At 53.2% G+C, this 20217-nt stretch overlaps 1 protein-coding gene across 1 annotated transcript; it reads right to left on the reverse strand.

Annotated features, from left to right (window-relative positions):
- Nucleotides 1-7869: 7869 nt before the first annotated feature.
- Nucleotides 7870-19987, reverse strand: SLC35D1 (solute carrier family 35 member D1). Its single transcript, XM_054384321.1, has 12 exons — nucleotides 19785-19987; nucleotides 18844-18877; nucleotides 18655-18741; nucleotides 18233-18300; nucleotides 17699-17770; nucleotides 16201-16269; nucleotides 15745-15847; nucleotides 14960-15052; nucleotides 12335-12402; nucleotides 11402-11480; nucleotides 9526-9608; nucleotides 7870-7981 (listed from the first exon to the last, which is right to left on the reverse strand). The coding sequence occupies exons 1-12, from the start codon at nucleotides 19985-19987 to the stop codon at nucleotides 7873-7875; spliced, it is 1068 nt and encodes a 355-aa protein (XP_054240296.1). The 3' UTR covers nucleotides 7870-7872.
- Between the last annotated feature and the right edge of the window lie 230 nt (nucleotides 19988-20217).

Here is a 20217-nt window from a genome sequence, read left to right on the forward strand (position 1 = left end):
AACTAGTGAAAGATGTCTGGAAACCAGTGGAGGATATCTGGAAGCTAGTAAAGGACGTCTGAAAACTAACAGAAAATAGTCTGGAAAATAGCAGATGATGTCTGGAAACGAATGGAAAATACCTGGGAACTAGTGGAGAGTGTCTAGGAACTAGTGGAGAGTGTCTAGAAACTAGTGGGAATGTCTGGAAAGTAGTGGAAGATGTCTGGAAGCTAGCAGAGTATGTCTGGAACTAGTGGAGGATGTCTGGAAGCTAGCAGAGGATGTCTGGAAGCTAGCGGAGGATGTCTGGAACTAGCGGAGGATGTCTGGAACTAGCGGAGGATGTCTGGAAGCTAGCAGAGTATGTCTGGAACTAGCAGAGGATGTCTGGAAGCTAGCGGAGGATGTCTGGAACTAGCGGAGGATGTCTGGAAGCTAGCGGAGGATGTCTGGAAGCTAGCGGAGGATGTCTGGAAGCTAGCGGAGGATGTCTGGAACTAGCGGAGGATGTCTGGAAGCTAGCGGAGGATGTCTGGAACTAGCGGAGGATGTCTGGAAGCTAGCGGAGGATGTCTGGAGCTAGCGGAGGATGTCTGGAGCTAGCGGAGGATGTCTGGAAGCTAGCGGAGGATGTCTGGAAGCTAGCGGAGGATGTCTGGAACTAGCAGAGGATGTCTGGAAGCTAGCGGAGGATGTCTGGAAGCTAGCGGAGGATGTCTGGAACTAGCAGAGGATGTCTGGAAGCTAGCGGAGGATGTCTGGAAGCTAGCGGAGGATGTCTGGAACTAGCGGAGGATGTCTGGAAGCTAGCGGAGGATGTCTGGAACTAGCGGAGGATGTCTGGAAGCTAGCGGAGGATGTCTGGAACTAGCGGAGGATGTCTGGAAGCTAGCGGAGGATGTCTGGAACTAGCGGAGGATGTCTGGAACTAGCGGAGGATGTCTGGAACTAGCGGAGGATGTCTGGAAGCTAGCGGAGGATGTCTGGAACTAGCGGAGGATGTCTGGAAGCTAGCGGAGGATGTCTGGAACTAGCGGAGGATGTCTGGAAGCTAGCGGAGGATGTCTGGAACTAGCGGAGGATGTCTGGAACTAGCAGAGGATGTCTGGAAGCTAGCGGAGGATGTCTGGAAGCTAGCGGAGGATGTCTGGAACTAGCGGAGGATGTCTGGAAGCTAGCGGAGGATGTCTGGAACTAGCGGAGGATGTCTGGAACTAGCGGAGGATGTCTGGAAGCTAGCGGAGGATGTCTGGAAGCTAGCGGAGGATGTCTGGAACTAGCGGAGGATGTCTGGAAGCTAGCGGAGGATGTCTGGAACTAGCGGAGGATGTCTGGAAGCTAGCGGAGGATGTCTGGAACTAGCGGAGGATGTCTGGAACTAGCGGAGGATGTCTGGAAGCAGCGGAGGATGTCTGGAACTAGCGGAGGATGTCTGGAACTAGCGGAGGATGTCTGGAACTAGCGGAGGATGTCTGGAAGCTAGCGGAGGATGTCTGGAAGCTAGCGGAGGATGTCTGGAAGCTAGCGGAGGATGTCTGGAGCTAGCGGAGGATGTCTGGAGCTAGCGGAGGATGTCTGGAACTAGTGGAGCTTACATGGCTGAGTTATTTCAGTGGGAGCAGAACCATCACCCAGGCTTGGCACAGCAGATTCAGATACCTACAGCTTCAGTAGCTCGAGGTCCATGTGTCCAAGTGAAGTTTGTAAGATGAGAAGTGCAGGAAATGCAAATTCTTTATCAAGAAGTGTGAAGGGCTGATGCTCACCATCCCACCAGCATCATCTGGAAGTTGAAGCAGAGCTTTTCATCCATGAAATAGCTTTTTAACAGTAGTGTTTTAAGTCACAACTAACCTTCTACTTAGATGAAAAATAGGTAAGAAATGGTTCATTTGTGTAATTTCTCACCATAACTCCTCACGCTGTGCCTCACAGGAGGGCTGCTAAATCTCTGGTGGATCATTTTGACTTAAAAGTTTATGAGTTTTGACAATTCTAGTTTCAAATTTCAGCCTGTGCTTTGAAATTCATGTCTCCACCTAAACCAGCCAATCAGCTGCTCAAGGATTTGGTTTTATTATTTTCAACTACCTGTACTTGGCCTTTGGATCATAGAATCATGGAATTGTTTTGGTTGGAGAAAACTTTTGAGATCAAGTCCAACCAGCAAGCCAAATATTCTGGCTCCAGCCTGGCTCCCTTCCCATGAGGAGTCACTGGAGTCTCTTGACCTTCTCTTCCTAGGAATGAAGAAATTCTTTCCAGTGAGGGTGGTGAGATGCTGGAACAGGTTGCCCAGGGAGGATGTGGATGTCCCCTCCCTGGAGGTGTTCAAGGCCAGGTTGGATGAGGCCTTGAGCAACCTGGGCTGGTGGGAGGTGTCCCTGCCCATGGCAGGGGGGTTGGACCTAGGCTGATCTTGAAGGTCCCTTCCAACCCAAACCATTCTGTGATTCTATGAATGGATGAATGCTGTGAGTGATCCCTCCTGCTGGTCCAGCTGATGGGTAGGAGCTGATTGCTGTACATGTACCACCTGCATTAATCAATTGATTTAGTAAGAAGTTGCTGTTAATTTGGCAAGCTGGTGTTTAGTAACAAAACCCAAATGACCACAGCTGATGGTCCTGCCATGGTTCCAGGCTGAGTATCTAAGGGTCTTTACCCACTGGAGTCCTACTTCCAACTTGATTTTGATGCTTTGCTTTATTTTTGGAGGTTGAAAATAGTTCCCCAAACCTTACAGTACCCTTTGTAAGTGAGTTGTCTCAGACTCATGTGTGGAATTCAGCACTGTGTAACTCTTCAGGAACGTTGCTTCGGGTTTGATTTTTAGCTTTTCCTTTTTTCCTAGTGGCACACAGAAGAGACCTTGACATTCCATAACCCAACAACTACTTAACCCTCAGCTAGACCTTCAAAATTTATTGAATTCCCATTTAGTTTTTGTGCTGTTTCACACAATACGTTGGGGTCATGTTCTTCCACTATCACTTGAGAAGTCATTGCACTACTAAAGCTATTTTAAAATCCTACAACTTAAGAGTAACTTTGCTGTCGTTTTCAAAGCTTCCAGCACAGGTTTGAAGCTGTTTCCACCCTGTGCTGAGATCACAACTCACACATTGACACTTGGGTGTGTTCTGTGTTTTTTGTTTTGGTTTTGGTTTTTATTTTTATTTCCAAGCCCGGTCCTGGTGTGGGGTTCTGGATTCATGAAGTGCTTGAAGACTTCAGAACAGAGAATCCAGTTCCCCAGAGGAACTCAGCCTTGGGCGTTCTAAAGGGTTAAATCTGAGGATGCAGAATAAAAACCCAAACCCCTAACCACACAGAAAATGTACAGATTAGTTTTATACCTTTTTTTCCACACATAGTAATTTTGCACTGTTAGTAACTCCTGTCTCTTATCCCTCCACCCACCCCTTCCCCATCTGCAATGCTGAAAAAAAAAGCTTATTAAAATATTTTTGTAAACATTTCTGGCTGCAGAAAAACCATTCCTGAGTTTTCTTTGTTCAAAATGGGGGGGAGGGGGGGGGAAAGGAGTCAAAAAGAAAAAATTGAGTTTGGGGCAGCCAGGAGGAGGGGAGGAGGGTGGTGGTAGGTTTGCCATGGGTTACAACTTGCTGGTTAATTCATCAGGGAAGGGATCTTTAAAGGTCCATCCAGTCCAAACCACCCCCCCACCCCCCCAACTAAGGCAGCCTGCTCAGAGCCCCAACCAACCTGACCCCTCTGTGGGCAGGCGCCAGGCTCTCACCACCCTCAGTGTCAACCGTGTCTCCCTTCTCTCCAGTTGCGTCTCTCTCTTGTGAGTTCAAGCCACCACCCCTTGTCCTGTCACAACAGGCCCTGCTCAAAAGTCTCCCCAGCTTTCTGATCAGTCCCTTTAAGCACCAGGGGGACCCCATGGAACCTTCTCCTCTCCTCCTGGCTGAATAACCCCAACTCTCACCCTGGCCTCACAGCAGAGGGCTTCCAGCCCTCCCAGCATTGCTGTGGGCTCCTCTGGTCCCACTCCAACAGGTCTGTTGAAGGTCTTTCTAAACCAAAGGCTAAGTCCCAGCAGAAAGCCTCAGGCAGGAGGTGCAGCAGGGTCCTGCTCCAGCACAAACCCTAGTGCTGACCAGGGACTGCTGGGAGCAGAAGATCCTGCTCTGGTCCCATGGTTAGAGCACCAGCAGGGACCACTGAAGACCTTGTGGAGTGCTCCAGCCCCATAAAGCACCTCAGGGAGAAGGAAAGGGATTGAGGTTTCAGCAAGGCACAAGGTAGTTTGGGTTGCTTTGGTTGGGGTCCCCCCAGCTCACCATTAGCTATTTTTTCCATCTTCAAAGATTAATTCAAACTGAAAACTCAAGAGACACCTCTCACCCCCCCTTCTTCCTCCACACATCCCAGAGACCATCCAGCATCATGGAATTGTTTTGGTTGTAAAAGACCTTCAAGATAATTGACTCCAACCCTTACCCCAGCACTGCCGGGTCACCACTAAACCATAGCCCTCAGCACCACATCTTACAAGACTTTGAAACCCCTCCAGGGATGGGGACTCCACCACTGCCCTGGGCAGCCTGGGCCAGGCCTTGACAACACTTTTGAAGAAGAAATTGTTCCTCATGTCCAACCTAAACCTCCCCTTGGGCAACTTGAGGCCATTTCCTCTTGTCCTGTCACTTGTTCCTTGGGAGGAGAAACCAACCCCCACTTGGCCCCACCCTGGTTGATCTTCATCCACTGTCAAACACCACCCCCATCTCTTTCTCTGCTGGGCAGTTCCCACCCATTCTGCCCCAAGCCTGGAGCCTTCATGGGTTTCTTAGGACCCAACGCTTGGCCTTGTTGAACCTCATCCCACTGGCCTCAGCCCATGGATCCAAGCTGCCCAGGCTCTGTAGAAGCTCTACCTACCCTGCAGCAGCTCAACACTGGCTCCCAGCTTTGTGTCATCTGCAAACTGACTGAGGGTGCCTCCACCCTTCATTAATAGAACTATTAAAGAGAAGCAGCCCCAGTGCTGAGCCAGCACCTCACTGTCCTTCTTGTACTGAAGCCACAAGAAGGGACACCAGCCATGCTCCAACTCAGCAGCTTCATCAGCTCCAGGCTTTTCTTGTGGCTCTGGGGTCTGGAGGGGCAGGAGCTAGGAGCTCCCAGGCAGAGGTGAGAACAGATGAGGCAGGAGGAGGGAAGCTCATTGGTTTATTTGAAGCCAGTAGAAAAATACATCATAGGCACATCAAATTCTTCTTGCTGTCAGCACTGGCTGCCATCCAAAGCCTGCCATACATTCACATAGAAAAAGTCAACCCCTTTAGTCACTAAAATGCTCTTTTTGTGTGTGTGTGTGTTTGTTTTTTTGTTTTTGTTTTTTGTAAATAGATTCTACATAGAAAATATTTTAGTTGGTTAATAGCATAAAAAAATACTGAAGTAAGAGCTCTCTTGGCTGTCCCAGTGTCTACACACCACCCATCTAGACCCCAGCCCTGTGCTGGGCCAAGTTACAAACCAGCTTTAAAAATACTTCACTGTTTGGACCAAAAAAACCCAAAAGCCCCCAAAATGTACAAATCTAACCAGCAGATTCAGAAAAAGAACCAAAAAGAGACCAAACTTTTGACAAGGAGGCACCACCCTGACTGCAAACACAAAGCACTTCACAAACACTCTGGTGGCAGGAGCCTGGCTGAGGGACAGGGAGTGGGGTGGTGACAACAGGCATGGAAGGGGTGGTGGGAGCCTGGGGTAGGGGTAGGGGTGGAATCTGCCAGCTCCAGTACAACCCAGTTGCTGGGAACCAGTGCTGAGACCTGTAACTTAAGCTAGAGCTGAGGTGGGAGTAGCTCTGGGTCCTCTGCACTGCATCTGGCAGAAGAAGCTCTGCTAGTGGTTGCTGAGTGAGGCTGGACTGAAATTTCGGAAGCTGGAAAGGAGCAGGGAATAATTTTTCTCCAGTTCTGCACTTGGAGAGGGGAGCCCCACATAAGGGCTGCTCCAGGAGCCACCAACTCAACCCTGGGTGCTGCAAGAGGCACACCAATCCTCTCCAGCATCCCACTGCCCCTAAAAAGGAGTGACATGGGAGGGAAGAACCCCAGCTCCAGCAGGGAGAACCCCAACTCCAGCAAGGAGAACCCCAACTCCAGCAAGGAGAACCCCAACTCCAGCAAGGAGAGCCCTCCAGCTCCAGCACACTTGGCCTGAATGTCTCCAGGGATGGAATTTTTGGAGCAGGGGCTGGCAGATTTGCTCCACACTCTTTACCAGAACCATTACAGAAATTCTCCATCAATCACACAGAAAAACATCACATGTGAAGCTCCCCACTAAATGCAGCTTCTCCAAGCAGCAGCTCCACTGGGAGCAAAACGTCTTCCAGAAACATGGACTGGTTTGGGTTGGAAAGGACCTTCAAGATCATCTAGTTCCAAGCCCTTGTCATTGGCAGGGAGAGCTCCTGCTAGCCCAGGTGGCTGTCTAGAGAAGCTGGTTTTCCTGGTTACCAAAAGTGTACAAAACCCCCTCATAAAAATTAGTTTTACCAAATATTGTGGATTTTTTTTTTCAACCCAAACTTAGAAACAATTCTTTTTAACCCAAAAGGAGACAGCTAGGAAGGAGTGCTGTGTAAAACAAGTTTTAAAAAAAAAATAAAAATCACTTAACACTGCCCAAAGTAGTTTAAAAAAATGCCATTTTCTGAAGAAGACTTAGGACATCCAGAAGCATGATCTGGCTTGGTTGAAGGAATTCAAGTTCCCAGGAGGAGTGGGAAAGGGGCTGGAGGGGCAGGTGTGGCAGCTGAGGAAGGAGGTGGAACAACATCAGCTCCCTGCAAACCCCACACTGCTCCCTGTTGGCCCCAAAGAGTCCCTGCCTAGGGCCAGCCCCAGCACAGCCAACAGCATTCTCAGACCCAAAGGTTTCTTCTGAGAGGCTGTGACCCTGCCAAACTCACCAGTGGCAGGTAGAACCTTCATGGTGGGAACATCCCTGAGCCTTGTAAAAGCAACCTCAGGTTGGGAAGAGGGAGGAATGTTTACAGGGCTCTTAGCAGGGTAAAGCCAGCTGGAAAAGTAGGTTAGCAGAACAGAGAGAACCCCCAAAACAACTAAGAATTGAAGTTCTGAGAGCATTGTGCATTCAACAAGGTTTTGGCCCAAAGCAGAATTGTTTCAGTTGGAGGAGACGTCCAAGATCCAGTCCAACCTGGCAGAAGTGGCTCTGCAGCACTCACCAGGCCTGAGCTGCAATGCTGCAGCCACCCCTGCCCTGCTCCAGCCACCCCTGCCCTGCTCCAGCTACCCCTGCCCTGCTCCATGCCCCTTGGGCAGCACCTTGGTCTCACCTTCCTGTGCTGAAGGGACCAGGCTGGGGGACACATGGAGCAGAGCCAGCCCCACCCCCCATCCATGGCTGCACCAAGATGAGATGCAGCCAAGGATGGCACAGCCAGAATCACAGAATCATCACAGACTGAGCTGGGTTGGAAGAGACCTTAAAGATCATCTCATTCCAACCCCATGCCAACACCTTCTAACTAGACCAGGTTGCTCCAAGTCCCATCCAACACCTCCAGGCTTGGAGCCTCCGCAGCCCTCCACCATTCCAACATGGACACCTCTGGTGGCCAAAGCTCAGCATGATTAGAAATCCCTTAATTCTTCATGATCAGACCTAATTAAGGTGCCTTCTTCACCCTGCAGTAAGTCACTGTCCCAATCATCTGTCAAGGCAGCAATCAAGAGTGTGCAAATCAAGAGCATCACCAGCACCCCATGGCAGGACACCTCTGATTCTTCTCCACATTCTGCCTGTGGATCAGCTGACCAGAAATGGGCTGCTTCCAAACAAAGCAGCCAAAACCAAAGGGCTCCTCTGTGGTCACACCGAGCTCTTGCCTTTAATATCCATCTTGATGCCAGCCTCAGACTGTTTGTTCAGTTGCTCCTCTGTGAAGGTGATGTAGGAGTACACCAGGCTCCCAGCAATACTGTAAAAGAGAGGTGGGCATGAGGCTGGCACAGCTCAGCTCAGGGCTACACAAGTTCCCAGTTCTTCCCATACTCCATGACATAAATTTCCAGCAGTAAACCCCAAGAGGATCACAGAATCACAAAATGGGTTGGGTTGGAAGGGACCTTCAAGATCATCCAGTTCCAACCCCTCTGCCATGGCCAGGGACACCTTCCACTAGCCCAAGCTGCCCAGGGCCTCATCCAGCCTGGCCTTGAACACCTCCAGGGAAGGGGCATCCACACCTCCCTGGGCAACCTGTGCCAGTGGCTCACCAGCCTCATAGCAAAGAACTTAGAATCAGAGAATCCTAGAATCAGTCAGGGTTGGAAGGGACCACAAGGATCAGCCAGTTCCAACCCCCCAGCCATGGGCAGGGACACCTCACACTAGATGAGGCTGGCCAGAGCCTCTTCTTAATGTCCAATCTAAATCTCCCCTGCTGTAGTTCCCAACCACTGCCCCTTGTCTTAGCACCACAGGTCCTCTCCAGCTTTTCTGTAGCCCCTTCAGATACTGGCAGGCTGCAATAAGGTCTCCCTGGAGCCTTCTCTTCTCCAGGCTGAACAACCCAAACTCTCTCAGCATGACCTCCCAGCAGAGGGCTTCCAGCCCTCCCAGCATTGCTGTGGCCTCCTCTGGCCCCACTCCAACAGCTCCATGTCTGCTGTGCTGAGGACTCCAGAGCTGCCCCAGCACTGCAGGTGGGGTCTCAGCAGAGCACAGCAGAGGGGCAGAATCCTCCCCCTCCACCTGCTGGATTTTACACCAGCTGAAGTTGCCTTTTCCACGAGCACCTTTATGAGTTATAGAGACCTGCCCTGGGCAGCCACAAACACCAGCTGCCAAAAAGTGACCATCAGGAGTGTGCCAAGGGTCAACCATCTGCTGCAAGCATCAAACAGCAAGAAAATTCTCTGTTTTCCTCCTAAAAATAAGGTGATTTGATTAATTTGTCTTGCTTAGGCTAGTGCTGGACCTGCTCCATCACTGGAGGGATCTTGCTGAAGGCCAGGAGAAGAATAAAAAGACTTTTTCCAGTACAAAGACAGCCCAGAGCAGAAAGACTTTTCTGAAAGCTCTGCTACAACAGCAGCTGAAACAGCCCCAACCCTCAATTCTTTTGCTACCTGAATTGTAGCTCAGGTTAAGCTTTGAGCTACCTGGTGTGGTGAAAGGTGTCCCTGTCCATGGCAGAGAGGTTGAAACCAGATGATCTTGAAGGTCCCTTCCCACCCAAATCATTCTATGACAGAATTTGGATACCAAACTCTGAGAACAACTCCAGTTTGCTTCTCGAATGCATTCCTGAGCTCTCCTGGCTTTCAAACAACCCAAGCATGTGCTCAAGCTGCTCATCCTGAGCTACAAGGGGTGGCTCAGCACCACCCCAGCCCTTCTGCTGAGGCACAAATGACAACTCCATGAGGCATTTGTGAAAGAACCAAGCAAAGCAGTTCAGTTTCACAGCAACTTTGACTTCTAAGTCAAATCAGAACTGCCAAGACTCAACCTTCTTACCTGATATTCAGACCAATGAAGTTTGTCCATGTAAAAATATAGTCTCCTCCAAAAAACATCCCAATATAGGTTATTAAAATATTCTGCAAAGGAAGAAGAGTTGAGGAGCACAAGGATCTAACACAGCTCTAGAGAAGTGCTAACATTAACAACATGGAAATGGGGAACCTCAGCTGCAGACAGTGTGAAACTGGGAGGTGAGGGCAATACTGGCCTCAAAATGGGCAGTTCTAGAGGTGCTGAGAAATGCTCCTGGATGAGGCTTTGGTTGCTCCCTCAGCTCCAGATGAGCCTTGGCCACTAAGGCCCAGAGTAACACTCAGGAGCACCTATTTTTGCAGTGGGGTTGTTGAGCTGAGGTAACCTAGCTTCATACAAGTGCTGCCAAACAGGTCCCAGACCCTCCAGCCACAGGTATGATCCCCAGCCAGGGGATTCCTTCACCATGGGCAGCAGCAGCCAGCTCCAGCATCCCTGCTCTGCAGGATGAATCCCTTGCAAGCTCTCCAGGAAGAGAAATGAGGTTTGGGTGGGAAGGAGATGGTCCTGAACTGTCAGTGCCACTTCATAGGATCATAGAATTGGTTTGGTTGGGAAAGACCTCCAAGGGCATTGAATCCAACCTTCAACCCAACACCACCATGGCCATCAAACCATGTCCCAGAGTGACATCTCCACAGGTTTCTTGAACACCTCCAGGGATGGGGACTCCACCACCTCCCTGGGCAGCCTGTTCCATGCTGACCACTCTAGAGCCTTGGGGCTCCTTCTGGGTGGTCTGCAGGACATCAGCCCTGCAGTCACAGAACCACAGACTGCATCAGGTTGGAAAGGAGCCTCAAAGGTCCTCTTGTCCAACCCCCCTGCAGTGAGCAGGGACACCTCCAACTAGACCAGGTCATGCCATGCCAACATGCACAGAGCATCTCTCAACTCCAAACAGCAACAAACAACCCTATAATCAATAACCAATAGTGCCACTGGGATTGTCCTCCCCTCCATGCAGCACACAGCTGAAGCCTCAGAGCTTCTGTCCTGCCCAGCTCATGCTTATGTAGAGCAGACACAACAACAGAGCTTGGGCAACAAGGTGCTGGAGCAGCATGAAGGGGGTGCTGGGAGGCTGTTGGTGGAGACACCATCCCTGGAGATGATAGAATCATAGAACCACCCAGGTTGGGAGAGACCTCCAAGATCACCCAGTCCAACCTAGCACCCAGCCCTATCCAATCAACCAGACCCTGGCACCAAGTGCCTCACCCAGGCTTCTCCTGAACATCTCCAGGGATGGTGACTCCACCACCTCCCTGGGCAGCCCATCCCAAAGGGCAATCTCTCTCTCTGTGAAGAACTTCCTCCTAACATCCAGCCTAGACCTCCCCTGGCACAGCTTGAGACTGTGTCCCCTCCTTCTGCTGCTGGTTGCCTGGGAGAAGAGACCAACCCCCTCCTGGCTACAACCTCCCCTCAGGTAGTTGTAGACAGCAATGAGGTCTGCCCTGAGCCTCCTCTTCTCCAGGCTAAACACCCCCAGCTCCCTCAGCCTCTCCTCATAGGTGTTTAAAAGACATTAAGATGAGGAGCTTAGGGACATGGTCTCACAGTTGTGTCCAGGGGAGGTGTTGGGTTATGGTTGGACTCAATGCTTTTAAGGTCTTTTCCAACCAGGAGGTTCTGTGATTCAAGGTGTCCACAGCTTCTGCTGGAATAACCCTTGCAGGCAGCAGCACCCAGTCCATACATCCCAGACAGCTACAGAATGATCTAGGAGGTACAGAGTTAGTTGGTGCAAGCCACAGTGCCAAGCATGCCCCTACAAGGGTCCCCTGCACCAACAGCTACAGCCATGGAGAGAGGAAGCTGAGGAACCACTCACCTTAATGCAGCCAACTATTGTAGTTGTAAGGGCAGAATTATACTGAGTGCAAAGAACAATGGAATACATCAAAATAAACCTGGAGAGGAAGAGGAGACATCAGGCTGCAGCACACACCACAGGCAAAGCCATTCACCCCTGACCCTCTTCTCTAGAGGTCTACCCACACCACCGCTTTCTTGGCCAAACCTGCCCTGAAGAAGGGTAGGAAATCATTCCCAACCTGCCACAGCTCCCAGACGTGGTGTCCATGCCAGGCATAAAGATTTAATATTGGGCTTTTAACCCAGAATTGCTCCAGCCCCCAAAATCTCTCAATTGCTGTGGTTGGAAGAGACCTTGAAGATCAGAGTCCTGCTGTTAACCCACGTGGCAGGGTGCCAGGTCACCACTACAGCATGGCCCTTAGCACCACACCTCCAGGGATGAGGATTCCACCACTGCCCTTGACAGCCTTGGCCAGGCCTTGACAACTCTTTTGAGGAAGAAATTGTTCCTCATGTCCAACCTAAACCTCCCCTGGGGCAACTTGAGGCCATTTCCTCTTGTTCTATCACTTGTTCCCTGGGAGAAGAGACCAACTCCCACCTGGTTCCAGCCTCCTTTCAGGGAGTTGTAGAGAGCCAGAAGGTCTCCCCTCAGCCTCCTTTTCTCCAGGCTGAACAACCCCAGTTCCCTCAGCTGCTCCTCACCAGCCCTGTTCTCCAAACCCTTCACCAGCTTCACTGCCCTTCTCTGGACCTGCTCCAGCATTTCCATGCCCTTCTTGAAGTGAGCCCCCAAAACTGAAGCCAAGGATTCAAGGTGTGCCCTCACCAGTGCTGAGCACAGGGGGATGATCCCTGCTCTGGTCCTGCTGAGGACACCTCCCCTGCACCCACCTTTTGGTGCTCAGAGGAGGGCAGCACCCACCTCAGCAGCACAGATCCTTACCCCATCACACATGACAGTGTGAACTGCACGAGGAAGAACAGGTCTGTCCAGCCCTGGTACTCCACTGCCTGCAAGAAACACAGCCCAGCTCTGAGCAGGGGGGAGAAGAGAGGGAAGAAAGAAGTGGGGGGAGAAGAGAAGGAAGAAAGAAGTGGGGAGGGAAGAGAGGGAAGAAAGAAGTGGGGGGAGAAGAGAGGGAAGAAAGAAGTGGGGGAAGAAGAGAAGGAAGAAAGAAGTGGGGGAAGAAGAGAAGGAAGAAAGAAGTGGGGGGAGAAGAGAAAGAAGAAAGAAGTGGGAAGGGAAGATAAAGAAGAAAGAAGTGGGGGGAGAAGAGGACACAGCAATTCACTGCAATACAAGGACTGGTTCAGGGATGGGGCATCTCCCCCCTCCCTGGACAACCTGGGCCAGGGTCTCACCACCTTCAGCATGCAAAATGTCCTCCTTCTCTCTGGTCTAAATCTCCCTCTTTGAGTTGAGAGCCATCATTTCTCCTCATTACCTTGGGTGTTTGTTAATGAACTACAAGATTTAAGGCAGCCACCCACACACCCAGGGGTGGTTGGAGGCTTTCCAAGGTGACCTCCCCAGCATGGCCTCCCCCAGTGCAGCCCCAGAAGCTGTCCCCACAGGAGCCACGTTCAGCAGCACGTCCCTCACAAGAGGCTTTTTCATCGGGCTGCACACGTGGAGTTTCCTGGCAGCAGCCCCAACACAGCTCATCTTTGTCTGCTGCTGGCTGCCAGGAGCTGGGCTGAGCAGAAAGAAGTTTATTCAGGGGGGGAAAAAGTAAAAAAAAAAAAAAAAAAAAAAAAAAAAAGAGTGAAAAAAAAAAAAAACCCACAAACCACCAACCCAGCAGTTTCTCCAGAGGTTGAACAGAGGCTGCACACAGCAGCACAGAGCCACCTTCTACTCCTGTCCACCAGCTCCTGCTTCTAAATGAGCACTTTGTCCCTAAATGCATCTCAGGGAGATGTCCTTCAGAAAGGGCAACATCTGAGCTACCTTCACCCCCTCCAACCACCTCTCCTCACTGATCACAGCTCATTGTCTTAGTCAATGATTAGTGAGGGTCATCAGCAGGTCATCAATTTCTTAAGGAAGAAAAAGCCAGCAGGGCTGGGCATGGCTTGATGGGAGGGGACAGGAGTGGCTGTGGGGACACCAGCAGCAAGAGTTGTCACCTAAGGATGGGCAACACCTCCAGCCTTCAGTATTTGCTGCCTGTGAAGAGGGACACTTGTGCACACAGGGATGAAAGTGAGTGTCACGCTGGTGATGATAAATAATTATCATCATAAACAATAAGAATAGCAACAGCAGCAGTGAGTGGTAGGAGTAACAATTACAATACTCAATAGACAATACTTGCTGACATGTTGGGTAAAGTAGAACCTCATGAAGGTCAGCAATGGCAAGTGGAGGGTCCTGCACCCCCTGCAGCAGTACAGCTGAGGGGTGACCTGCTGGAGAGCAGCTCCACAGAGGAGGACCTGAGAGCACCGTTGGACAACAAGGTCCCCATGACCCAGCAGTGTGCCCTCGTGGCCAAGAAGGCAAATGGTTTCTTGAAGGGCAGGCAGAAGAGTCTGGCCAGCAGGTCAAGAAGGGTTTTCCTGCCCCTCTGCTTTGCTCCATTGAGGCCACATCTGGAGCACTGAGTCTGGGCTCCCTAGTTCGAGAGACAGGGAACTACTGGAGTGAGTCCAGGGGAGGCTGAGGGCCCTGCAGCATCTCTGTGAGGAGGAAAGGCTGAGAGCCCTGGGGCTGGTGAGCCTGCAGAAGAGCAGCCCCAGAGGGGAGCTGAGCAATGCTCAGCAAGAGCTAAAGGACCTGTGGGGAGCAAGAGGATGGGGCCAGGCTCTTCTCAGTGGTGCCTAGCAAACTGAGCACAAACTGGAACCCAGGAGGTTCCACTTAAACAGGAGGAGAAACTCTTTGTTGTGAGGATGCTGGAGCCTAGGAGCAGGCTGCCCAGAGAGGTTGTGGAGTCTCCTTCTCTGGAGAGCTTCCAAACCTTGTGGCCATTGTGATCCTGGGCAAGCTGCTGTGGGTGTCCCTGCTTTAGCAGGGGGGTTGGACTGGATGATCTCTAGAGGTCCCTTCTAACCCCACCATGGTGGGATTCTGGGATACATTTCATGTATACAGCACCCATGTAAACCAGACCCTGATGGGGCAGCACAGAGACACTTTCCCTACGAGCAGCTCCACTCAGCAGCTGCCTCAGTGAGTGGAAAGGCCAAAAATAAGTTTGAAGAAACTCTTTTCTTCTAAAAATACTCAACTTTGGGGTATAAATGAGATTGGGTTTCACTTGCTGCACTTCCCCTTTCCTCAAGCCTTGCAGCAATGCTTGAATGGAGCAACTCTGTGGATTTCAAGGCCAACGTAAGACCCAGAGTTAGTTCCTTGCTGACGTGGTCTTGAGGAGATTCTTGCCTCACTTTCTCCTCATCTCCCTCCTCAGAGCTACTTCATAGCTTCACATTTTGGAGATACCTCCCAGGCTGAGCTACAGAACAATTCATTGTAACAAAGAGCAAAATGTTCTGAGCAACCCATTCTGAGCAGAAGACCTCATCCCAGCACAGACTCTGGGTTGTGGGGCTGGAATCCTACCTTCTGCACGTCTCCGGTGAAGTAGGCAATGGTCAAGGTGGGCAGGACCATGAACAGTGCATTGTAGTACAGCAGCCCGTACTTGCCCAGCTCCTAGGGACAAGAAACATCTAGGGGTGTGAGGTGGATCCAAGCAGGGACACAAAAGCCTCATCTGGCTGCTGAAGGCTGGGGCTGGTGAGCCTGAGGGAGGCAGGACGCTCCGAGACAGAGAGCTGGCGGGTGGGGGGTGGTAGAATCACAGAGTGGTGGTTGGAAGAGACCTTTAAGATCATGGAGTCCGACCATGAAGCCAGCACTGCCAGGTCACCACTAAACCATGGCCCTCACCACCACATCTCCACAGCCTTGAAACCCTTCCAGGGATGGGGACTCCATCACTGCCCTGGGCAGCTGGGCCAGGTCTTGACAACACTTTTGGGGAAGAAATTGTTCCTCATGTCCAACGTAACCTCCCCTGGGGCAACTTGAGGCTGCTTCCTCTCGTCCTGTTGCCTGTTCCTTGAGACAAGACACTGATTCCCACCTCACTACAACCTGAGTAGAGCTTTCAACGTGCTTTATGGTCACCACCCATCAAAACTCTTTCTCTGCTCTCCCAGAGGACTGTGGCAGTGACTGGCACTGGGACACGGCTGCAGCTGGTGCCATCTGGCAGCGCTGCCACGGTAGGATTGTCAAACCCTCAGGACAGAAGATTTTGGCTGGGCCTCACCCCTCCACCCTCTCTGATGCAAGGAGCAGGCAGACAAAGTTCACTGTGAAGGCTGAAAGTCAAAGCCTACCTTTGAATCCAGCTTCTGTTTCACATAGGCACCGTTTGCAGCCGTTAAGGCATCGTTAATCAGGATAAAAATATATCCCTCCAGGTCAAACGCCAAGTCAGCACTGGGGAGGGGAAACAAAGGAAAAAAAACACCCCCCTTAAGGTCTGAAGCTGTGGAGAACAACAGAAAAAAAACCCCACTCCTTGAGTTGAGGTATGACACCCAGGAAGATTCCTTCCACCTTCTGCTCAGCCAGCGAGCCGGCAGAAAATGTTAATCATGGGAGGAGGAGCTGGGATCTGGGTCACTGAAACACTTTTTTTTTTTCCTACTGGAGGGGATGTCTGAGTGTGGAAAAAAAAACAACCCACAAGTCAGCATTTCATCTCCTGTCTTCTTGGGATGTGCCATGGTGCTTGATTGCCTTCAGTGGGACCCCTGGGGAGATGAGGGGAGAGCAGAGCAGGAGCTCACCTAGCAGCTATGAAGGCGCCAATGATCATGGCAAATACTGTCATCTGAACGCTCCAGGAAAACTTCTTCCTGAGGAGACAGAGAGAGAGACAGGCAGGCAGGAGGACATCATGGCCACATGCAACCTCAGTGAGGTAGTGCAAGCACTCTGGAGAAGGGCATGGAGAAGCTTCTCCTCCTGCTTTAGAGAGCACTACAACTCTGCTCCTTGCAGAAAGGGTTCAGCTGGGCACTGGGTGCTTGGTGTCCCACGGGGACCAGCCCAGCCACACAGAGGTGCTTCCAAGGAGAGAGATGCTGGCTCAGGGCAGGAGATGGTTTGGGGGTCTCTGGAAGAACCCAGGAAAAGAGCCCTAAGCAAGGGTGGACAGGTACAAAACCTTCCACTTGGGTGGAAAGGAACCTCGTGAAGGTCAGCAATGGCAAGGGTAGGGTCCTGCACCTGGGGAGAACAACCCCCTGCAGCAGTACAGGTGAGGGGGGACCTGCTGGGAAGCAGCTCCAAGGAGAAGGACTTGGGTGTGCAGCCAGCAATGTACCCTCATGGCCAAGAAGGCCAATGGTGTCCTGGGGGGCACTGAAGAAGAGTGTGGCCAGCAGGGCAAGGAAGGTCCTCCTCTCCCTCTACTCTGCCCTGGTGAGGCCACATCTGCTGGCCTGGGTCCAGTTCTGGGCTCCCCAGGTCAAGAGAGACAGGGAACTACAGGAGAGAGTCCAGCAGAGGCAACAAAGATGCTGAGGGGCCTGGAGCATCCCTGTGAGGAGGAAAGGCTGAGAGCCCTGGGGCTGGTGAGCCTGCAGAAGAGCAGCCCCAGAGGGGAGCTGAGCAATGCTCAGCAAGAGCTAAAAGACCTGTGAGGGGTAAGAGGATGTGGCCAGAATCTTGTCAGTGGTGCCCAGGGACAGGACAAAGGGCAGTGGGCACAAAGCAGAACCCAGGAGGTTCCACCTGAATAGGAGGAGAAACTTCTTTGTTGTGAGGGTGCTGGAGCCCTGAAGCAGGCTGTCCAGAGAGGTTGTGGAGTCTCCTTGTCTGGAGAGCTTCCAAACCCAGCTGGGCATTGTGATGCTGGGCAAGCTGCTGTGGGTGCCCCTGCTTTAGCAAGAGGGTTGGGCTGGATGATCTCCAGAGGTTCCTTCCATCCCCACCACAGAGGCATTCCAGCACTGTGCTGCACAGGCTGCAGCAAGCTGAGGCAGAGCCCATCCAACCTCCCTGCTCCTGCCTGGCGGCTCCAAGGGGCACCTCCTCTTGCCCAGCTCCCTCCAGGCATGGAAAAGCAGCAGGGAACTGGGATATGCAGATCTGGACAAGCCACACACCGCTGCTCTGCATCCACTTCCTCCACCCACTCTTGTTCCTAAACCCCATCCTGCAGCCAAGTCCCCTGACCACACCGATCTCCCACCCACTGCACACCATTCCAACACCTCCAGCCCCTCCCACCACCAAGAGGGACCTGTCCCTGAGTGCCCTGGTGGGGCTGGGAAGACTCACTTGAGTAAGAATCCTTCGGCAAACATTGTAAACAGGATGGAAAACCTCCGCAGGACGGTGAACATGGGCAGGCTGCAGAGGAAAAGGAGCAGCAGGCTCAGAAGGTGTCACCAACCCAAGCCTGGCACCACCAAAATGCCTCCCTGAGGCCACCCACCTGGCATGAGCTCTCCAGAAAGCAAAGCTGTGGGCCAGCTGCCAGCTTCCTCACGGAAACAGCATTACTCCCACGCCAGGATGGGGTGGTCAGCTTTATGTCAAGGTGGGGGACCTCAGGAGCAAGCCCAGACCCTCATCCCTGGTGGGTGAGGGCCACCCCCACGTCCCTCCCTAGCCAGGGGATGATGGAAAGCGATGGGAAATGTGCACACAGCTGCATTTAGCATGGGCTGAGGAGGAACCCCACCACCTCAGCTGGCTCCTCCTTGGGTCACCCACACCCCCACAAAGCCTCTGCAGCTCCCCATGGATACCAGACTCCCACCATGTCCCTCCCTCACTGTCCACCCCCCAGCAGAGAAAACTCATCCATACTTCAGTTTCTTTGTGCTGAAGAGTCCTGTGATCTGGTTCCCAAAATACAGAAGAGGTAGAGGAAACGTCTGGAAAATTTTAAGAGGGACAACAGATGGAGTGAGAGAGTGGAGACACCCGGGGGACACACGCACACGGCACCCCCAGGACCACCCTCCTTCCATTCAGGGCCATGAAATTATTCCCACCCCATGACGGAGACATTCCCAAGTGGACACGTGCCAGCTGCCCAGCCTTGGAGCTGCTCCATGGCCACGGGTAGCGAGCAGGAGCCTTCCGCTGCCAAACAGAGCCTGTGGTGCCCATGGTGGGTGAGGGGCTGGGGCAGACACCCCTGCCCAGGTGAGGGGAGAAGTGTGGGTGCCCAAGGAGAGGGTTGGGTGGCTGGGGAGGGGTACTGGGTGCCCAGGGAGGTAGCTTACCCGCCGTGGGACATGCCTGTCAAGGTCAGGGAACTTGACCACCCTCAGCACCTTGCCCACCCACAGCACCACCACCGTTGCCAGCATCTGGAAGAGAGTGGGATGTGGGTGTCAGCCTGGTGACCACCCCCCAAAATTGGGAGGTCAAGGGGTGGGGGACACACACAAGACAAGGGGGACCCCACCTACCTGACCCAGCCCCACACACAGCGAGGAGGGGAACCTGTGGACAGAGAGTAGACGTCAGGGAGGGAGCACCTATACTGTGGGGCACCCACAGTGAGGAGGGGGAACCCACGTTGTGGGTGAGCACCCAGGAGCCAAGCACCCCCCACTCTGTGTGCACGGGACGGGGAATAGCAGCAACCCCCAGCCCCAAAACTAGAGTCCATAGCTGGGGGCAGGGGAGTGGGCACTGCCTGGGGGTTCCCTACAAGGGGGGGGGGGGGCACCCATAGAAAAAAAAGAGGGGGTGTGCATGGGGGGTGTTGGAGTGGGGAGCAGATCCACAGCTGGAATGGGCATGTAGGGGGTGCCAAGGGTTGTAAAGGACCCTATGGAGAGGGGAGCATGTATAGAGGTGCCTGGCACCCAAGGGTGTGGGTGCATGCATAAATGGGGGAGCAGGTGGGCCGTGCATGCAGAGATGCCTGCTGGTCCCTGGCACCCAAGACCTGGGGTCCATCATGGGGGAAGGGGGTACATGTACAGATTTGGGGGTGCCCACTGCTGCCCAGCACCCATGGGTTGGGGGTCTATGGTGGGGTACAGGGATGCATGCACAGTGGTCCCCACTAGTGCCCAGCACCCAAGGGTGGGGCTCCATGGTGGGGGAAGGGAGGGTAGATGCACAGATGGGGGTCAGGGTGCCCGCTGGAGCCCAGCATCCCAGGGTGGGGGGGGGCTGAACAAACTAGGGATGTGCAGAGGGGGCGCCTGCTGGTGCCTAGCACCCAAGGGTGGGAGTCTATGTTGGGGGAGGGGTACAGAGGGGGTGCCCACCACCCAAGAGCGGGGGTCCGTGGTTTGGGGGGGTGCCCGCGGAGGGATGCCCGCTGGTGCCCAGCATGCAAGGAGAGGGTGCAGGGGGGTACCCGCAGATGCCCTCCCCCCGCCGCCGCAGGCTGTACCCGTAGGTGGTGAGGACGCTCTTGTTGACGACGACGATGAGGAAGGAGCTGAGGCCGTAGAAGGCCGCGGCCAGCAGGCGCAGCCAGGGGCTGGGGCCCGGCGCCGCCATGCCCCGCTCCGCATCGCCGGGCGCGGGGGCTCCCGCGGGGGCTTCCCCCTCGGCCCCGGCCAACGGGCGTCTGCGCGCCACCGGCCGCGACATGGCTGCGGGGGCGGAACGGCAACGGCGGCGGGGCGGGCACGGGGAGGGGCGAGAGAGCGGGGTGGGGCGGGCGTGGGGGGCATCGGAGGGGGTTCGGGCATGGGGGGCATCGAAGGGGGTGCGGGTATGGGGAACATTGAAGGGGGAGTCCGGTATGGGGGGCATTGAAGGGGGTGCGGGCATGGGGAACATTGAAGGGGGAGTCCGGTATGGGGGGCATCGAAGGGGGT

Source organism: Indicator indicator, chromosome 10 (genome assembly GCF_027791375.1).
Source record: "Indicator indicator isolate 239-I01 chromosome 10, UM_Iind_1.1, whole genome shotgun sequence".
NCBI classification, from domain to species: Eukaryota; Metazoa; Chordata; class Aves; order Piciformes; family Indicatoridae; genus Indicator; species Indicator indicator.